An 18,306-nucleotide genomic window follows, 5' to 3' on the forward strand; every position below is an offset into this window, starting at 1 on the left:
CACATTTAAGGAAAGCTCACAAAGCAATTTTTACTCATTCTACTCAGACCACCACCTGAAACTTGGTCGCTGAAAGATGCCCAGACTTTGATTTTAGCAAGTTGCCCAGAAAGGCAAATCCCATAATTGTGAGGGGTCTGCCAGCAGGAAGCAAAGCACCGCAATCCATTAACAGCTGCACCCTCCCATTCACCAAAGCAGCTCTACTAAAAAGTAACACAGCAGCATGACTCCAAGATTACAAAGGCATAACTGTCAGGTCTGAATCAAGGAGAAAGCACTGCAGCCTGATCACTAGACGAAGCTGGGTGAAAGGTGGCTGGAATTAAGCCAACAGGGAGCTGTTCCGGAGTATCATTTTATAATTTGCAGTTTTATTGTAATATGTGAAACCTGAAGCTTTAAGTAGTCCATAGGCAGTTACGTGGGTGACTACTTCCCCGCCCCCCAGAGGCCCATTCTACCATCCACCTGCCTTGGGAACTTACTGAAGGGCAGGCTATAAATTTCTGCATTAACATAAAAGAGAGGAAAGAGGCATGCAAAATGGCAGAATATAATGCTTGGGATTTCTAATCTGCATGGGCAGGCAGGCAGGCAGGCCCACTCTTAAAACCCACCCACTCACACATACCAATTTCTCCACTCTCCATGTGTCTGATGTCTGGCCTCAATCGACAGTCAGTGGGAGCCAACACTTCTTCCATGCCTTTTTCTAGTTCATTGAGACTGACGGCAAAAGTGGTGAAATTGTACATCTTGAACAAAAAGAAAATGTGCTTATATTGTCAGGGTGCATTGACATTTGCATCCTATAAAGATGTGCTATGGCATTACCCACCAGTGCTATGCAGAGATAAGCGAGCAAGCCTTCCTCCTAAACAAAGTAACAGTGAGTGCTTGGGTGGAGATCCCCTCAGGGGAAGCACTGAAGGAAGAAGCGCTTTAGCCTTTCATGCAACGTGATTCTCTCCCCCTCCCCTCATTGGAAACTGCTATTAGCTGCATCGAAGAGAACACACAGGCGCCTGTGCTATGGGGCAAAGAAAACAGCATTGCTTTTAAATCCCATATATACTTCATTCCAAAATGTGCTGTTCTTCCCCAGGGGGCCTACTTTTATCAGAGAGCTAACAGCACAATCCTAACCTAACTCAGAGGTAAGTCTTGTTTCATAAAATGGGGGTTATACTCAGGTAAGGGGAGTTAGAACTGCAGCCTACTATGCTAGGAGAAACTGCTGAGTCATTTGTCGGAGTCCTGTATGAACTGGTTGAACACTGAATCTGCCAAAAAAAGCAACCCAAAAATCAAAAACACCTCCGATAGAATCATAAGCAACGTCTGCCCAAGAACACAGAGATGGCAAGGCAATCAATCAGAGCTGATGAAACACAGAACAGAAGCAATGTGAGAATGACCTGGAAGAGGTCATCTCTATTTTGGGGGGGGGGGGGCAAATTCACATCTCTCATAACAGCAAAAGCAGCACAAAAGGAAGCCCATTAACAACAGTCCTGCCATTTAAAAACACGCAACAGCCAAATAGAATTCTTTCAGTCCACAAGCACAAAATGTGGATTGATCATCAATATTAGAGATGTCTGCCCTGCTACAGGGAACGAGCACAGGAAACAGTCCAAAAAACAGGGAGTTTTCTATTGTGTTTTGTACGGAGATGATGCAAGAACAGACCATCAAAGTGAAATGTCAGTATTGGAGATCAATACTGTTTGGTTGCTTTGGAATACTTTTTGAGGTTGGAAATACTGTCTTTGGCGACCTGCCACAGCATTTTTGCACAACTGAAGAATATGCTTATGCATTATGGCATTTTGGAAAAGCTTGTGTCTAATAATCAAATTTAAATCAGCAGAATTTCAGTTATCTCTCTCATTCTGCCATAGTACTACCAATCCTCATTATGGCCAAACAGGAAAAAAGTACAGATAGTGAAAAAAGAATCTTGAGGCAGGTTGGTCCACATATATTATGTGGGTACATCAATAGGCAGCATGGCAACTGCTTACAGCTTGGAATGACCTCAGAGTTTCCTTTCCCCCTATAATTCCCACACTTTTAATGTAATACAAAAGAGTACTGGCACAAACCATCTCTACCTGGTGTTCCTTAAACCTTCCATGATAGGCAAATTAAAACATCTAATAACAACACTATTAATAGTAAGAATACAGAGTCCAAAGGTCAAGATAGATTCTCTCTCATTTGGTTGTAGCAGAGCTCAAGAGTAACAAAAAGTTTGTTCTCTTTCACTCTCTCTCTCTCTCTCTCTCTCTCTCACACACACACACACACACACACACAAATTCTTACAGTAGGCATGTGGCTGATTGCTGTGAGAGCCGAATGCTAGATAGGCCTTTGGTCTGATTACTGTAGTGTGATTAGTCTACCTTACTTGAACTAGGTCTTTTGAATTATGTCACGGCTCCCAATATACCAATTAATAAGCAACTTACCTGGGATGAATTTGGTGGTCTAGTGCTTATCCTCCAAAGTAGCTTACTGCCAGGTACAACTTGCACAGTCTCTTGGATCTCTGGCATATCATCTGCTTCATCATTATCAGGATCATCACTCTTGAAACAAAGACATAGTTCAGGGAAAGTAAGAAGTATGTCAAGTTCAAAATGACATAGCATCTCTTCTCCTGCCCCTGCCCTCTTGATTCTCATGCTTTATCAGGGCTTTAAATCCTGATTAAATGTGATATAGAGCAAGGCCAGGGAAGGACAAGACACAGCCTCTTCTTCCCCTACCTGCAGCATATGGTTAATTAGGTTTTGTTTTTTGTTGTTGTTGTTTTTTAAAGGAAAGATGTAAAATAATCCTAACTGAAAATATGCCCTGCCTCTGAATTGATTTGGGGCCAGATTCCCAGGTGTTCCCCAGGCATGTGGTGATCTGGTGCCCCAAATCAGGACCCCAGGACAAGTTGGGATGGGGGCTGTGAACAACCCTTTTCATTGCTCCTTTTATATTCTATTCCAGCCTCTATTCTCTTTTCTTCTGTTTTTGTTCATACAAACAAGCAAATATTAATTTCCCCCCAAGGACCGTATGTAAGCTGGGGCCCAAGAATGGGGCCCCTCTCAAAATAACAGATGGTAACTCCCAAAACACAAATTCATCAAGAAAGGAGATTGGATATTGATGCATTAAAATCTAGCTCTTGATCCCAGGAGATTTACAATCCACAGAGTACAGAAGAAGCGGGAGACAAAATGAAAACCTGAGATTGTTCACAGAGGGGCTCTATTAAAGGGTTTATTATATGCCCAAACAGAAAATGTCGCAGAACAGCATAGCCTCAATTTACAGCTTTACAGCTAAAAAACCCCAACGCATCAGTAGCATTCTCATTTTTAACAATCTAATGTGAAGACGATAAGATGTGATTAAACTTGGACAGCAGCTTCTCCTAATGCTCATTCCAGGCAGATACTGAAGTCTGTGGGAGTTCACAAAACACTATAATTTGGAAGATCTGGACCCTTGTCACAAAGATAATCAAGTATAAGCTTTACTCAGTCCACCTAATACTGCATCAGTTTGGTTCCTTCCAATGTTTCCTTTTTGAGGAACACCTCATTTAAGTAGAAGAGTTTAAGTTGAAGAGTTTAAGTCCTCCTCCTGCCATCACAACATCAACAAACATTACCGGCTTTGGTTTCCTCTGGTCGCCACCTCTCCTCTCGTTCTTCTTGTAGTTTTCGTAAGTGGAAGGATCAACACACCACAAACATTCTGTCCATTTGCCATAGATCACTGCAAGTTTCTTCTTACTGTTTATTTTGAAAAATAATAACACTGAACATAACTAAAGCCCAGACTGTATTTAGTTCAGACCAAACTATGAGCAGAACTGCATGTTACTCTCAGCAAGGAGCTGCTGCTAAAAATGACACCCTATTGAGCTCACTGTTGCTCCTCTGTAACATGGAAGATGAGTCACTTGCATCTCAATATCATCAAAAAGTGTATTTATCCTTCTCACCATCAGAAGGCAACAAATGGGGGGTGGGGGTGGAAATGAACAATATGACACCACCAGGACACAGGAAGTGATCAAAACAATTGCAGGGGAAAGAGAGCAATACGAGGGTGTGTTTTTTGTAGAGTTCAACTTGAACTTCCACTCTAAGATTATACAGTGGTGCCTCGCAAGACGAAATTAATTTGTTCCAAGAGTTTTTTTGTCTAGCGAATTTTTCGTCTTGCGAAGCACGGTGTCGGAAAAGTTTTGGAAAAGCTTCAAAAATCGCCAAAGTCTTCAAAAACCTCAAAAAAGGCTACCACGCCGCGTTCTATGAGTTGCTCCTCGAAGTCAAGTCACAACTGTATTAATGGTGTTAAGAAAAAGGAAACAAACTTGCAAGACGTTTTCGTCTTGCGAAGCAAGCCCATAGGGAAATTCGTCTTGCGAAGCAGCTCAAAAACCCCAAAACCCTTTCGTCTTGTGAGGCATTCGTCTTGCGGGGCACCACTGTATCTTCTGGTAAAATAAAATAAGGGAAGGGAATATTGCAGGTTTACTAAGCAACCTTATATTTACATTTTCCACCTAGGATGTCAGTAACATATTCTTCAAACAAATGTTTATTACAGAAGCTTGATTCACATCAGCTTCTGTGGCCAGGTATGTCTGCATACTCCCTCTCAAATTTTCCTCTAGCTGAGCTCAAACTAGAGAAGGGCAACTGAGCTCAATCCCTGAACATGTAAACAAGCACGTAGACTTACTTTTTGTCCTGAATGTAGCCCTCTATTCTGTGAAGCTCTTTCCCAAACAGACCACATGGTTTAAAGTTAAGGATACATTTATCTCCAGTACTGCAAAAGGAAAACAAAGTGCAGTTAACAGATTAATTCCTTGGTGTTGAATCCTCACAAAGTTCTTGTAAAAGCCTTCTGCCTGACACCAGCACGATTTCGGTAGTCACTGTGTTGGGATCACTACAACCATACATGCAGAGTTTCAACAACAGGTCTAAGATACAATGTGATGCCGTGCAAGTAAAAAGGAAAGGGGAAGGATGGAAAGGTATGCATGTACAAGAGGGATTGTGGCTGCTGTCTTGTGAAAAATGGCAACAGATCTCCCCTTTCATTGCTCCCCCCTGGGCATGAATTTCAACTCCATGACATTTAAGTCATCGTCTAAAGGTTTGGTACAAGAGCTATTAAAAGGGAAATATAAGCAAAGAAGAGTGCACCAAACTTTCAGGCTTCTTTATGAAAGACAGGAAGCTTATAACTGGGTCTGGGAGCCACATTTTCCTTTGGCCAACTCTCTGGGGGCTGCATCCCAGCGGTGGGTGTGGTCACCCCACTCTCTCACACACACCTACATACTGGACACACCAACACCACAAGCTGCTCCTCGGAAGATCCATGCACAAGGAGATAATAGTGCACACCCATTCAAATCATTATCACTTAACTGCTCCCCAAGTGACCAGAGGAAAACTGGACTTCATTACAATTGTGCCACTTAATGGAGCTAGAAGTATTTTATTTTAATTTATTAATCTATACATACTGTAAGATAGGAGTACAGTGGTACCTCGGGTTAAGAACTTAATTTGTTCCGGAGGTCCATTCTTAACCTGAAACTGTTCTTAACCTGAAGCACCACTTTAGCTAATGGGGCCTCCTGCTGCTGCCGCACCGCTGCAGCACGATTTCTGTTCTCATCCTGAAGCAAAGTTCTTAACCTGAAGCACTATTTCTGGGTTAGCGGAGTTTGTAACCTGAAGCGTATGTAACCCGAGGTACCACTGTACTCTGTTCCACTTTCCAGTTTTTAAATGACACATAGTGGCAAAAATTGAGTTCCGTGAAGGTAAAGAGTTGGGAATACAAATGAAATAAAATAAATAAAGGATACCTGTGATTTATAATTTCTACTGTTCCATACTGTTCTATCCAGAGATGGCCAATAATTACATTATGTACACAACAAGTAGGATTAGTCCATGTGTAAGCTTCATTATGTCTGTGGGGGAGAGAAGAAAGGCCAATCAGATACCAGGGACGCTAAAAGCAGAGAATCTGAAAAGAGAATCCAAGCGCTCCAGATCATTTCCCAATGAACAGCTCCTGTTTTTGTAGCGGTCTCTGCAATGTTCACCCTCAGTCATTGTAATTGTGCAATGTTCTGAACCAGATGGAAGGCGAATAAGCAATTGAATGAAAGAAAAGAGGCTTGTTTGAAGTTCCTTAATAATCTGAATATGTGGGTAGTATCTGCTGAGAGCCCTTGCTAAAAGAAGCTTGAGTTAAATCAGCAGACAGAAATGATTATTTCTGCTAAGGTGTTTATTGCCGGTGTCTTGCACTTCTGTCAAATCTCTCTCTTTTCTAGTACTAAAAGCTCTTGAAGCATGTTAAATGTAATCAACATGCAATTTCACCTCTAAACATGCAGTAATTGAATTCAAGATCTCATAATTTTACACCAAGTTACATATTATGCACATAACAGCAGTTTAGATGCCCATTTAGATGACAGACATCACTACTTGTGAGGACAATCAAGAGCAGGTAGATGGCAAGGAGAAATAATTCTTAATTCTTTCCTCCCATACCTTTCCCATTTTCAATATCTCCGCCTGCAAGATTTACCCTCCTGGGTTCCGAAATGCACGTTAATTTAAAACTGCGTGATGCATTGAGGGGACAGTATGGAATGAGGAAAGGGTTAACCACCCCCTCATCACTTCCTAGTCCCTTCACTGGAAGCACCTTTTCGTAATCTAAAATGGACTCATGGGCTACTGTTACATGCATTTGATTGTATGTGCAGTGTGGACCTTTGATACTGAGGAATATGCCTCCAAAATGGTGCAACAACTTCATTCTGAGAAACTGGCAAATTGCCTGTCCTGAGCAGGGGTGCTTTTGGTTGCAGCTTTGTCACTGGAGGCCCAGGTAGCCTCTGTGACTAGAAGCAACTTTTATCAGCTATGCCTGGTGCAATAGCTTCAATAATTCCTGGACTAGGAGAGCCTGAACACACACACACACACACACAATGTGTGTGTGAAAGATCAATAAATATGGCTGGAATATTGATTTCAGCAACAACATACAGGTAGCATGTGAGGGTTTAAACCTGAGTATTGAATGCCTAAACTGTAAAACGTGCTCTTGAGACAAATGGATTTCTGTACAGAAATACTTGCTGTTTGGCTCTTAAGCTATTTTCTATTTTGACTTTAGCTATTACATAAAGTATCATTTCTAAATTCTGTTTTCCATGTATGTCAAGCATCTCAGTAGTTTATTATCTTTTGTATCCCAGCAGTGCTCAGACCTATCTGTTTGTCCTTTGTATTTTCTTATTGATATTCAACAAAGCAAACCACCAAACTGTTAAATCAATTGATGCCTATTTTGAACCAGTTGTTATCCAAGTCCAGGACAGCGATAACTTTGTGTCATCCATAATACAGCAGAGCTCTTGATCACATATCTCATAACAGTTTAAGAAGCAGAAGAATTCACTTTTTTTGTTTCAGTAAATGCCAACTGCCTAAGGGTTGAGGGGTAGGGAATGAGGCCCAAATGTTGAAGTCATGTGATTGTGTCATCATCTGCAGAAGTCTCAACTAATTCACACACTGTAATTTATGTATATGTGTTTCATCTCCTAGTACACTGTAAAAAACCCCTCAAATTACCTAAGCTCAACTACTCACAGGCCTATGCAAACCAGAGAAAGATCACAATACACTATGCATTTACATGAGACAGTTTGGAGGTCATACATAGGTAACAAGAGAAAAAATATATACATACTTTAGGAGTTCCAATGTTATTGTTCCCCGTGGCTCTGCTTCTACACTCTTCCCCCAGAACTTCAGTTTAGGGTAAATTGATCCGTGAAAAATGAAGTCTTGGTTTAAGCCTTCTGAATAAAAAGCACTGACAGGTGGGTGATGACTGACTTGTTCAGAAATAAACCTAAATCCTAAATCCTCCCTACAAAGAAGAAAAGGCAATGATCAGTATAAATGAGACAGAATACCAGTTCTGAATTACTGCTGTACAATCCAACTGCTCTCCCCTACAACAGCTGGAAATAACTCTGCCCCACTCCCCATGTTACTTATTAGTAGATAAACCTTTTTAAGTAGATACTTGAGTATTAAGTACCAATATCATCCCCAGCAAACTATATAATACCATTAATACAACAAAAACATGTCTACATGGGAATTTATGGCATTCTTGGCTTGGCACTTGAATATAAAACAGCACAACGTACTATCACATACACACGCAAATATTTTGGGCGGTATTGCATCCTGCCAATCAGAGTTCACTGAGTGGGCCCGGTGTGACATCCTGAAGAGCCGAATGCCCTCTAAACACTGAGGGGGCCAGCCTCCCTCTAAAAAACATAGGGGGCTCCAAAACTGCCTTTGCCCCTAAGAGCTGGGACATGCAAGGATTTTTGCTTGAGCAATGGGACTTTCTCCCTTATCTCTTACCCCCACCACCAAGGTGTGGAGCACAACAATGGATACAACCCCTTTCATTTGGCTTTCCACACCCTTCATCCATGTTTATCCACACCATCAGCTAAATAATGTAGTGCTAGAGAAGCCTGTGTGTAGTCAACATGAGGACTGGGATTTCAAAAATCCCCCACTCCAGAGCCCATACAGAAATGCCATAAAAGGACAGTAAAGATTCCAGTAGGAGATTATGGTGTAGTTCATAAGCAGCCCCAATAGTCTGGGGCCCTCCTGAGCACCCTCTTTATACCTCAAGAAAATCTTCTTAACATTCATATTTTGCACAATTTCTAAACAATTAGACGGCTGGTCAAACAGCATATCTGATACAGATCAGAGAGTTTTGGCTAACATTTGAAATAGTTTACATTAACAAAGACCAAGCAGACTTTACACTCCTAGAAAAACCCATTTTGTTCAAGCCAGTTGGAATGTGTATATCTCAAAGGAAAAACAAGACTCTGACAAAGTTGGTATTCTCACCTGATTAATTCGTATGTTTCTCCAAGAAGAGGGTTAAAGGGTTTGCCAGTTCTCTCCCACTGAGAGGCTACAGCAGAAACTGCAAAAGCAGCAACAGCCTGCAAAAAGCATAGTGGTAAGGAATCTTAATGTAAAACAAAAGGTAATCCCAAATGGGCAATTATGATTTTTATATGCTGTAATAACTTTTCCTTTACTATTCTCAAATGGTGTTTAAATGTTCCCTAAACAAAAAAGACCAATTGATTCTGGAGATGAAATCTTCTCTCTAAGCCACAGGTGAGGAACCTCTTCCAGCTGGACCTTTTGCTTCCCCAAGTGTCAAGAGTTTGATCCAATTTGACAAGTGGGTGGGGCCACCAACTGGTTCATCACCTGGTGTCACCATGAATTAGGTGCATTTAACCTCTACATTTGTAAGAGTTTTTAGTGCTGTGAGGATAGTCATGTCTAAATTATGAGTGCTAAAATTGTTGGGGTTTAATAAAGCAACAAGATCCTTTACGGGATTTTAATTTCTATACTGTTACCTCTGGGATCTGGTATTCTGCCATTTAGCTCAGTTCGTGACAGATTTACAATAATTTTGAAAAGGTGCTGCTTCTGCAATGGTTGAGTGACCTGAACATAAAACCTTTTCATGATACTTACTGCAAATTGCTAAACACTCAAATAAGCAACTTATTAGGACATTCATATAAGCTTGCTTCCTATAAGCCAACTCTCTACGTAGGCAGGCAGCCAGCCATCTTAAATGCACGATGGACAGAATTTGAAGGACAGAGCTGCATGATAGCTAACATTACCTGCATTCTTTCTACCGAGTTTGAATGACTGCATGCTTTATTAATGAGGTATGTGTGTTCCATATATTCTGTTATCCGTTGGAGGAAGCTCAGGGGTTCATTGAAGGCAATGGGCATGGTTATCTTAGACAGCTCCTAAACAGTACAAGAGAAAATGCATACAATATGAATAAGAAACAAGGGCTTGAGCAACTATGATAAAATGCAGAGGCATGGTGTATAATGGAGCATGAGACATCAGCTAAAAATCACTGTCAGCCTCCTACTAAAGCAGCAGATATACAGAGAATGTGGTTAAAACAAAATTTAGAAAGCTTGCACTATCACAATAAGCATTCACGCCCCAGATGTCTTGTCATGTGTGCTAATGGCAAGAAAACACAAAAAGGTAAAAGAAATATTATTGTTAAATATCACCTGCTAGCTTGCCTCTCAATGCTGGGTAACTGTCTACATCAGGCAATTGATGGGACTGATCCACAGTAACAGACCAGTATCTTCAAAATATGGAATTATAATCACAGATACATAAATAATGTAATGTGAAAGCATAGTCTGAGGAAATATTTCAAATGTGTGCTCAACACGGAGCAATACATTAAGGATTTAATTTGTATCAGGACTACCTACCAAATCGTCACAAAAATCATGTAAAGAAAAAGATTGAAACTTAAAAAAAAAACTTTAAAAGGTGGGGAATAAGAGAGAAAAGAGGAAAAATTAGCAATTAGGACCAGAAGAGTCAAAGTGCTGCTATTTCATTTACAAAACTATCACTGCCTTCATTACCAGAACAAAGAGCAGTAATAATATTATGTATTTTTTGTACTTCAGTATGGATAACAGAACAAGCCAATTTCACTCTTTGCTTTCTGCATTGTACCACAGCAGTTCTGGTACTTCTATTTTGCATCTGCAAACTTGACCTTTGCCCTCACTAAGCAATGCAAATTTTATCAAAAGCACCAGGTAAACTACATCAATATGTGACAGTAACTCACCAGTCCAATGCATTTTTTTAAGATACTCCAGATACTGAAATCACTCCTAGTGAACATTGGTGCAGGTAATGATGTTCTGTAGAGGGGTGGGGGTGGGGGAGAATAGCAGGTTAAAACCACTACTGAACTCTTTTGGGTAAAAGCATCCATCTGCAACTGTCACTTCTAAGTCCCAACAATGTAGTCCTTACTCATGCAGAACTCCAATCAATTATCCAGGATTCCAGCACTTTGTCAAAACCACACAACTTTATGATGTTGCAAGAACAATCTTCTCACTGCTTACATGCATTTTTAAATACACCCAGAGGGAAAGACAAAGAAACTGATTCTAAGATTGTGATCTTAGGTATATCTACTTGAAATGAAAGATCCATTCAAAAGAATGAGACTGACGTACAAGTAAAATAAATGCAGGTTCTAGAACTAGTATTAACCATGCAGAAGAAAGCAAGAGAAAGTCTTGACAGTGAAATTAGGCTGACAAGGTCACCTGACTGCATTAGACTAGAATATGAGCACTTTATTTGAACTAAAGCTAACAGGCAGCAATCTAACCAAGGCCACTCCAGGCCAGTTCACATGACGTGGCAGCCTTGAGTTCTCACTTGCTTACATATGACAAGTAACAAGTGCCTGTACACAACCAAGTGAGTCATCCCCATTTTATTTAGTCAAGGAGATTAAACAAACATACAAAACTTCATTTTGCTGCTTTCCAAAAGATGTGACTCCCCCATCTTCAATTTATCCATAGTGTTCTCAAGTGATGATGTGGGAGACAGCCTTTAAAACCAACAGTTGCTGCTAGTTTTGTTATTGCTGCTGTTGTTATAAGCTGCTTTGTTTTCCTCTTTTCAAAAATAATTAGGTCAAAGTTTTAGAGAGAGAATTATTTTTGTTAAAAACAACCAAACAGAAATGTTTCAGGCTGCAGCACCACCCACAAGTAAGCTGCCTTCTGCTTCCCTTCCCTATCATAATTCTTAGAAGCGTTTCCTTAAGTTGTGTATATACAGTGGTACCTCCGGTTGCACACAGGATCCGTTCTGGAGCTCCGGTCGGATCCTGAGGAATTCACAACTGGAGATGCCTGTTCTGCGCATGCGCGCAGTACAGCAATTTTGCGCGTGATGAAACCCAGAAATACTTCCGGGTTTGCCACATTCGCGTCCTGAAGGACACGCAACCAGAGGTGTGCGTATCCAGAGGTACCACTGTAGATGTATTTAAGCCTCTCTTGCCAGGAAGTGGCAAGGTTGCTTAATGGATGTCCAAACAAAAGAACCTGCTATGATTTGCATGAACCAGATAGTAACTGCTGTTAGGCCTGCTTTGGAGAATACCTGTGTTTCTTGATTCCATTCTCTTGCACTGGTCCATCGCCATTGTGTCTTCCAGTTCTATTACTTTGGTGGGCATCCACATCGACTTTATGAATTGCTTCTGAAAACTCCCCTGAAGAATTATCAGAATCAAAGCCTGTGTAAATAAAGTGCAAAAATTTGTCTTTAACTAGGAACTAGTAAAGGCAAGGATGCTAAAGGCACGATCAATTTGAAGAATACAAAGCACATGTATTTCTTCAAAATGCTGGCACCTTATTTTACTAAGCTAGTACCCAACTGATTTGTGTTATAGTCACTAATGCAATTAACCCAAGTGTGGGGTATGTGTGTACATGCATGGCTGGAATAACTAAATTTTATTTTACTCCAATATAAAGAGTGTGCATTTGAAACATTCCAAGCTACCTCTTGTGCTTGATTAATCCCCCTCCCTCGTAACTACCTGTACTTCTGCCAATCAGCTACAATGGCCAGCTGGCTTACACACATAAAATATATTTTATTGGGAGGATAGTCATTCTGAGCAGAGAGCAAGCTTGGTATTCTAGAACACAGATGGGCAGTCGTTGGCCCAGAGGCTGTATGCAACCCTGCCCTTATTTGATGCAGAACCCAACATCTCCTGAAGCTGTCTCATTCTTCCTCTGTATTCCCCCCTCCATCCTTGTTTGGCCTGGCTTTTTAAAGAACCACTTCCCCCTTTCAATGTAGTTTCAGAAAAAGTTGAAGGGGCAGACTTAGGGAAAACATGTCCCCTCCGCACATGAGCTGTCTGAGAACAAACTGGTAAACTATATGTATTATACATAACGACTTGCTTTACTAAGAAATAAATAAATCCTCAGTATACACATTTAAGAGTAATCCCATCAACCCAATAGGGCTTAATTCTGAGTAGACTTGCACACATGTAAGCAAGGAGAGAAATGTCAAATAGTGCCCCAAGATAACAACATCATCCCTGATGTGAAGTAAGTGGCAGCACTTCATGTCTGCTCCACCACATCACTGTTAAAAGGAAAGTCTGGAGTTTGTAGCAATAGTGTGGCTGAGATGGACATGCAACTTTCCTGATTTTGCACTGATCATATCAATATGGACTTCCTGGGGAGCCAATGTTCCTTAGAATTAATTCTGGCTCCTAAAAGTTGATATATTTTCCCCAACACTGTCCATGAGTGACTAAAAGTAAAGTAGCCCAAACTAATCCTAATTCCACATATATGCTGATGGGTGCTGAAATGACAGTGATTGCCCAGGAACAAGACCTTCAGTGCATAGGAGACAGCTCAATGAAGATGTTGACGCAGTGCATGGCAGCTGTGAAAACGACAAATGCCACGCTAGGGATCATTGGGTGTGGGGATAAAATAAAGCTGCAAATACATAATGTCATTATGCAAAGCTATGCTGCAACCACGTTTGAAATATTATGTACAATCCTGGTCATCTGCCTCAAAAAGGATTTTATAGAAATGGAAAAGGTTCATAAAAAAAAGGAACCAAAATGATCAAGGAGATGGAGAATTCTCAATGAGGAACAGTTACAACATTTGGGGCATAATTTCAATGAACTGTTCCACAGGGCGGGTGCCACTACCGAGAAGGCCCTCTTCCTGGTTTTCTGCAACTTCACTTCCCTCACTGAGAGAAGTGAAGCTGCAGGGAACCAGGAAAAGGGCATTCCTAGTAGTGGAACCCGCCCTGTGGAACACCCTGCCATCAGATATCAATGAGATAAAGAACTACACAACTTTTAGAAGACATCTGAAGGCAGCCCTCTATGGGGAAGTTTTTGAATGTTTGATGTTTTATTATATTTTTATATTTTGCTGGAAGCCACAGAGAGTGGCTGGGGAAACCCAGCCAGATAGGCAGGGTATTATTATTATTATTATTATTATTATTATTAACTCTAAAGTGTTTAGGAAAAAGTCAAAAAGGATATTATAAAGGTGTACAATGTATGTACACAATGTGTACACAATGTATGCACAATGTGAACAAATTAGACAGCAAAAAATACTAGAACTTGGGTAAATCCAACGAGGCTGAATGTTGAAAGATTTGAAACAGACAAAAAGAGCTAATTCTGCACACAGTATATAGTTAAACTCTAGAATATGCTAGCACAAGAGGTAGTGATGGTCTCCAACCTGAATGGCTTTAACAGAGGATTAGACAAATTCAGGTATGAGAAGGCTACTAATGGCTGCTAGCCACAATGGCTTTGTTCTACTTACACAGTTGGAGACAGAATGCGTCTGAATGCCAGTTTCTGAAAAGGCAAGTGGGGAAAGTGCTCTTGCACTCAAATCCTTCTTGCAGGCTTCCCATGGGCATTTGGCTGGGCACTGTGAGAACAGGATGCTGAACTAGACAGGTGCTTGGCTTAATAAAGTAGGGCTTTTATTATGATCTTATGATAAGACAGACTGGATCACATGTGTAAAGGTTAGTATAATCCTCCTTAGCTATCCTTTGAGCCAGGGGTCAGCAAACTTTTTCAGCAGGGGGCCGGTCCACTCTCCCTCAGACCTTGTGGGGGGCCGGACTATATGGGGGGGGGGTGAACAAATTCCTATGCCCCACAAATAACCCAGAGGTACATTTTAAATAAAAGCACACATTCTAGTCATGTAAAAACACCAGACAGGCCCCACAAATAATCCAGAAATGCATTTTAAATAAAAGGACACATTCTACACATGTAAAAACACACTGATACCCGGAATGTCCGTGGGCCGGATTTAGAAGGCGATTGGGCCCGATCTGGCCCCCAGGCCTTAGTTTGCCTACCCATGAGCTATACATTAGCACTGGGTGTGGAAATAACCAAGGGTGGCATTAAAAGCCAACAATCAAAGTTTAATGCAGTATACTTCCAAGAATATTCCCCAAGCTATTGCCAAAAACAACACAATTGCATCAAATCAAAAACTCAGAAATGCATTTTCCTTTTCAAATGTCTTTCTTGGCATAGAACATGTAAACAAAACTGAATTGCTTAGAATTTGTTCTTTTCTTAACAAAAATATTCTCCCTACCCAAGAATATTCTGTAAACTGCATAAGTGACAGCATTCTGAAATGAAGTTTCCTATTAATATATTCTACCAATTAACCCTATTCTCTCCCCTTCCCCACTTTGCACTCCCTTCCAAGTTTAGGGAAGACTGAGATACAGGATCTCATCCTTTGTCGACAATGGACATTTGACCCTTCTAGCATTTTACCTGGAGAGGATCTGGCAACAGATATAGGCATTCACTCCTAAACAGACAAATAAGCAGACTCGTGTACTCGTGTAATTCTTTCATTCACTCATCTGGCAGAGAAGCATATGTCAAAGTTGTCACTGCAGTGATAGTCAACATAGGCAGTGATCTATTAAGAAGCCAGTCTAGGCTGACTGATATATCTGCAAGCACAGTGGAAGCCTGGAATCCAGGCAGCACAAATGCAGTGTGCACTGCTAAAGTTCCAGTATGACTAGTGTCCTGTGTGTTACCAAAAAGTGAGAAGACATGCATGTGCTTTCCATTAGTATAGAACTAAGGAATGACTTTCCTCACTAGTGGATGTCAGGAAAACATGTTTTCAGGATGCAGCTTCTGGGCCAATCTACCACCCCCCTATGATCCACACAAGAAATCCACAAGTGAGCAACCTATACAAGCTTTCAATGATGAATTTGGAAAACTGAGCTATAGATATATGCTAATACAGTTTAATAGGCAAGAAGAGCAGCCACTGGAAAAGTGTGATAGAAGTGTATTATGTAGCACTCTTAAGAGATCAGAAGATACTTTGGTCATACCTTTACCTTGCTAGAATAAAAATGTCATGGCTCTTTACAGCACACTAGTTGAGCATAAAATGATTTGAAGGTTTGATATGCAGGGCATAGTAGATGCTGCAAGTTCCATAGTTAAGAACCACAAGAATAGGAAATATACCTCCCCACTGACTTTATACATCAACTCATAACGTAGGGTGGGTTTGAAACAAAGCCTATAGAAGTTCTAAACACTACCCATGTGAACAGAATTACAAACCTATTCAGCATTGGTAGAGAGATCCAACCACAGAAACCAACACAAAAATTCAGCAGAACACTTCTTGTGAAATCTGGACAATAATAAAGATTAAAATATACCTCGTAATCAACTTTTTCTAAAATGTCATTTTCAATTTCTTCCATCGTTTTGATTAATGTACTGATCACTCTATCAAATCCAGGCAGGTTGTAATTCAACTGAACATTAGCTGGTCACACAGAAAGTATCACACACTCACTGTGTGCTCCTTTCTTCTTGTTGTGTGGGATTGCTGCAGCTTCTAAGGGCCATTCCATTCCATGATAGAAAAATGAAGTTCACTCTTTAAAGGTGTACAGTCAACTAAAAAAACCACAGCCAACTGTAGATTCTTGATGTGTATGCCTATACAACATACACATCACAGAACAAACAGAGCACATTCATGTCTTGTATTTTTAGGTGTACATTTTAAATGTAAGGTGTAAAGCTCCCTAATGACTTTATTTTAAAAACAACAACCTTGTATTGGTCTGAATAAATGCCACCACCCCCCCAATAAAAATCTGGCTTCTAAAAACCTTAGTGCAGCCTCTAACTGTGTAGAGAAGCTTTCATTTAAGATATCTCATTTTACAGTTGTGGCCTATGTTCAAGGGTGGCTTATATTTGGCCCAATATGTACTGTATTTGTTTGTTACAAAAAACGAGCAGCTGCATCTCAAGAGACAGCAGCTAAAAGCTTGGTAAAGCATGTGTTAACTGTTTCATCAATGCAGCATCACAGTCTTACATAAATATTATGACACTGAAGGTTAACCCATGAGTAAGAATGTTGAGATTTGCTATGTGCACTATCATTTAGGCATTGGAAAAGGTAGCATTAGTCTTCAATAATGAACTCCTATAGCAACTGATGATTTGGGTTAGAAATCTACAGCCACGTATTGTGGGAAAGAGAGAACAAACATACTGTAAAGGTTGCCACAAAAATCACATATTGATTTGCCCTCATTTCCCTGTTGTTGTTGTTTTAAAAAGACCACAAACAACCTTACCAGCCTTTGCAAAAAACAGATTTGGGATTCAGATCATACACAGTAATTTGCTCTAAATTATAGGCCAACTCCTATAAAAGCCAGTGGTGATTGGTATCCTGCTGAAAGTCAACAGGAACTCCATTTACTCTGCAATGATTTGATAGGCCCAGGATTTGCTCTTTCAACATCCTACTTTTTTCCTGCTTACAAGAAGGGATAAGATATTTATCTGAGACAATGAGCACAGTAAGTGGAAGCTATGATACTTCAATGAAGAAATGATCCATGCCATTATGTTTGGTGCCAATACAACTACATCAGTACCCAAGATTAAAGGTAAAGGTACCCCTGACCATTAGGTCCAGTTGTGGACGACTCTGGAGTTGTGCGTTCATCTCACTCTATAGGCCGAGGGAACCGGTGTTTGTCCACAGACAGCTTCCGGGTCATGTGGCCAGCATGACTAAGCCGCTTCTGGTGAACCAGAGCAGCGCAAGGAAATGCTGTTTACCTTCCCGCCAGAGTAGTACCTATTTATCTACTTGCACTTGACATGCTTTTGAACTGCTAGGTGGGAAGCTGGGACCGAACAACGGGAGCTCACCCCGTCGCGGGGATTCAAACTGCTGACCTTCCGATCGGCAAGCCATAGTCTCTGTGGTTTAGACCACAGCGCCACCCGCCCCCAAGATTAGGAGCAACCTAATAAAAAAACACATTCAACATCTTCTACTGACCACAGGGCAGAATAATCTGTTAATGAAATCGTAAGGAGCCAAATTTTCCATGCTGCTTAAGTAGGATCAGGTCGGAAGTAAGGACGTAAACTATTGGTAGTTAACACAGTACTGGGTTTTTGCCCAGGGTCAATAAATAATATATTGTGTGATGTTCCACGTGTTTTAAAGAAATGGGGCAGGTGGTTGACATTACTAACCTATCCATGTAGTTTGCATTAGCTAGAGCCACAAGGAAAACCAATACAATCAAATGTAGTATCTGACTAGGCTTGAACTGGTTTTCATTTTGTGTGTTGTTACTT

General features: G+C 40.7%; 1 protein-coding gene across 4 annotated transcripts in view; it reads right to left on the reverse strand.

Annotated features, from left to right (window-relative positions):
* The window catches only part of OSBPL2 (oxysterol binding protein like 2), a 63,414-nt gene that overhangs the window by 6,314 nt on the left and 38,794 nt on the right, over positions 1-18,306 (reverse strand). For all 4 annotated transcript variants that reach the window (XM_083507572.1, XM_083507571.1, XM_083507573.1 and 1 more), the window contains 10 exons: positions 12,183-12,318; positions 10,837-10,912; positions 9,836-9,970; positions 9,030-9,127; positions 7,825-8,007; positions 5,912-6,019; positions 4,765-4,854; positions 3,683-3,806; positions 2,481-2,600; positions 635-758 (listed from right to left, as the gene is read on the reverse strand). In XM_083507572.1, coding sequence (XP_083363698.1) covers positions 635-758; positions 2,481-2,600; positions 3,683-3,806; positions 4,765-4,854; positions 5,912-6,019; positions 7,825-8,007; positions 9,030-9,127; positions 9,836-9,970; positions 10,837-10,912; positions 12,183-12,318 — 1,194 coding nt within the window. The remainder of the gene's footprint in view (positions 1-634; positions 759-2,480; positions 2,601-3,682; positions 3,807-4,764; positions 4,855-5,911; positions 6,020-7,824; positions 8,008-9,029; positions 9,128-9,835; positions 9,971-10,836; positions 10,913-12,182; positions 12,319-18,306) is intronic.

The sequence above is a fragment of the Podarcis liolepis genome, assembly GCF_965112155.1.
Source record: "Podarcis liolepis genome assembly, chromosome: 6".
Lineage (NCBI taxonomy): Eukaryota > Metazoa > Chordata > Lepidosauria > Squamata > Lacertidae > Podarcis > Podarcis liolepis.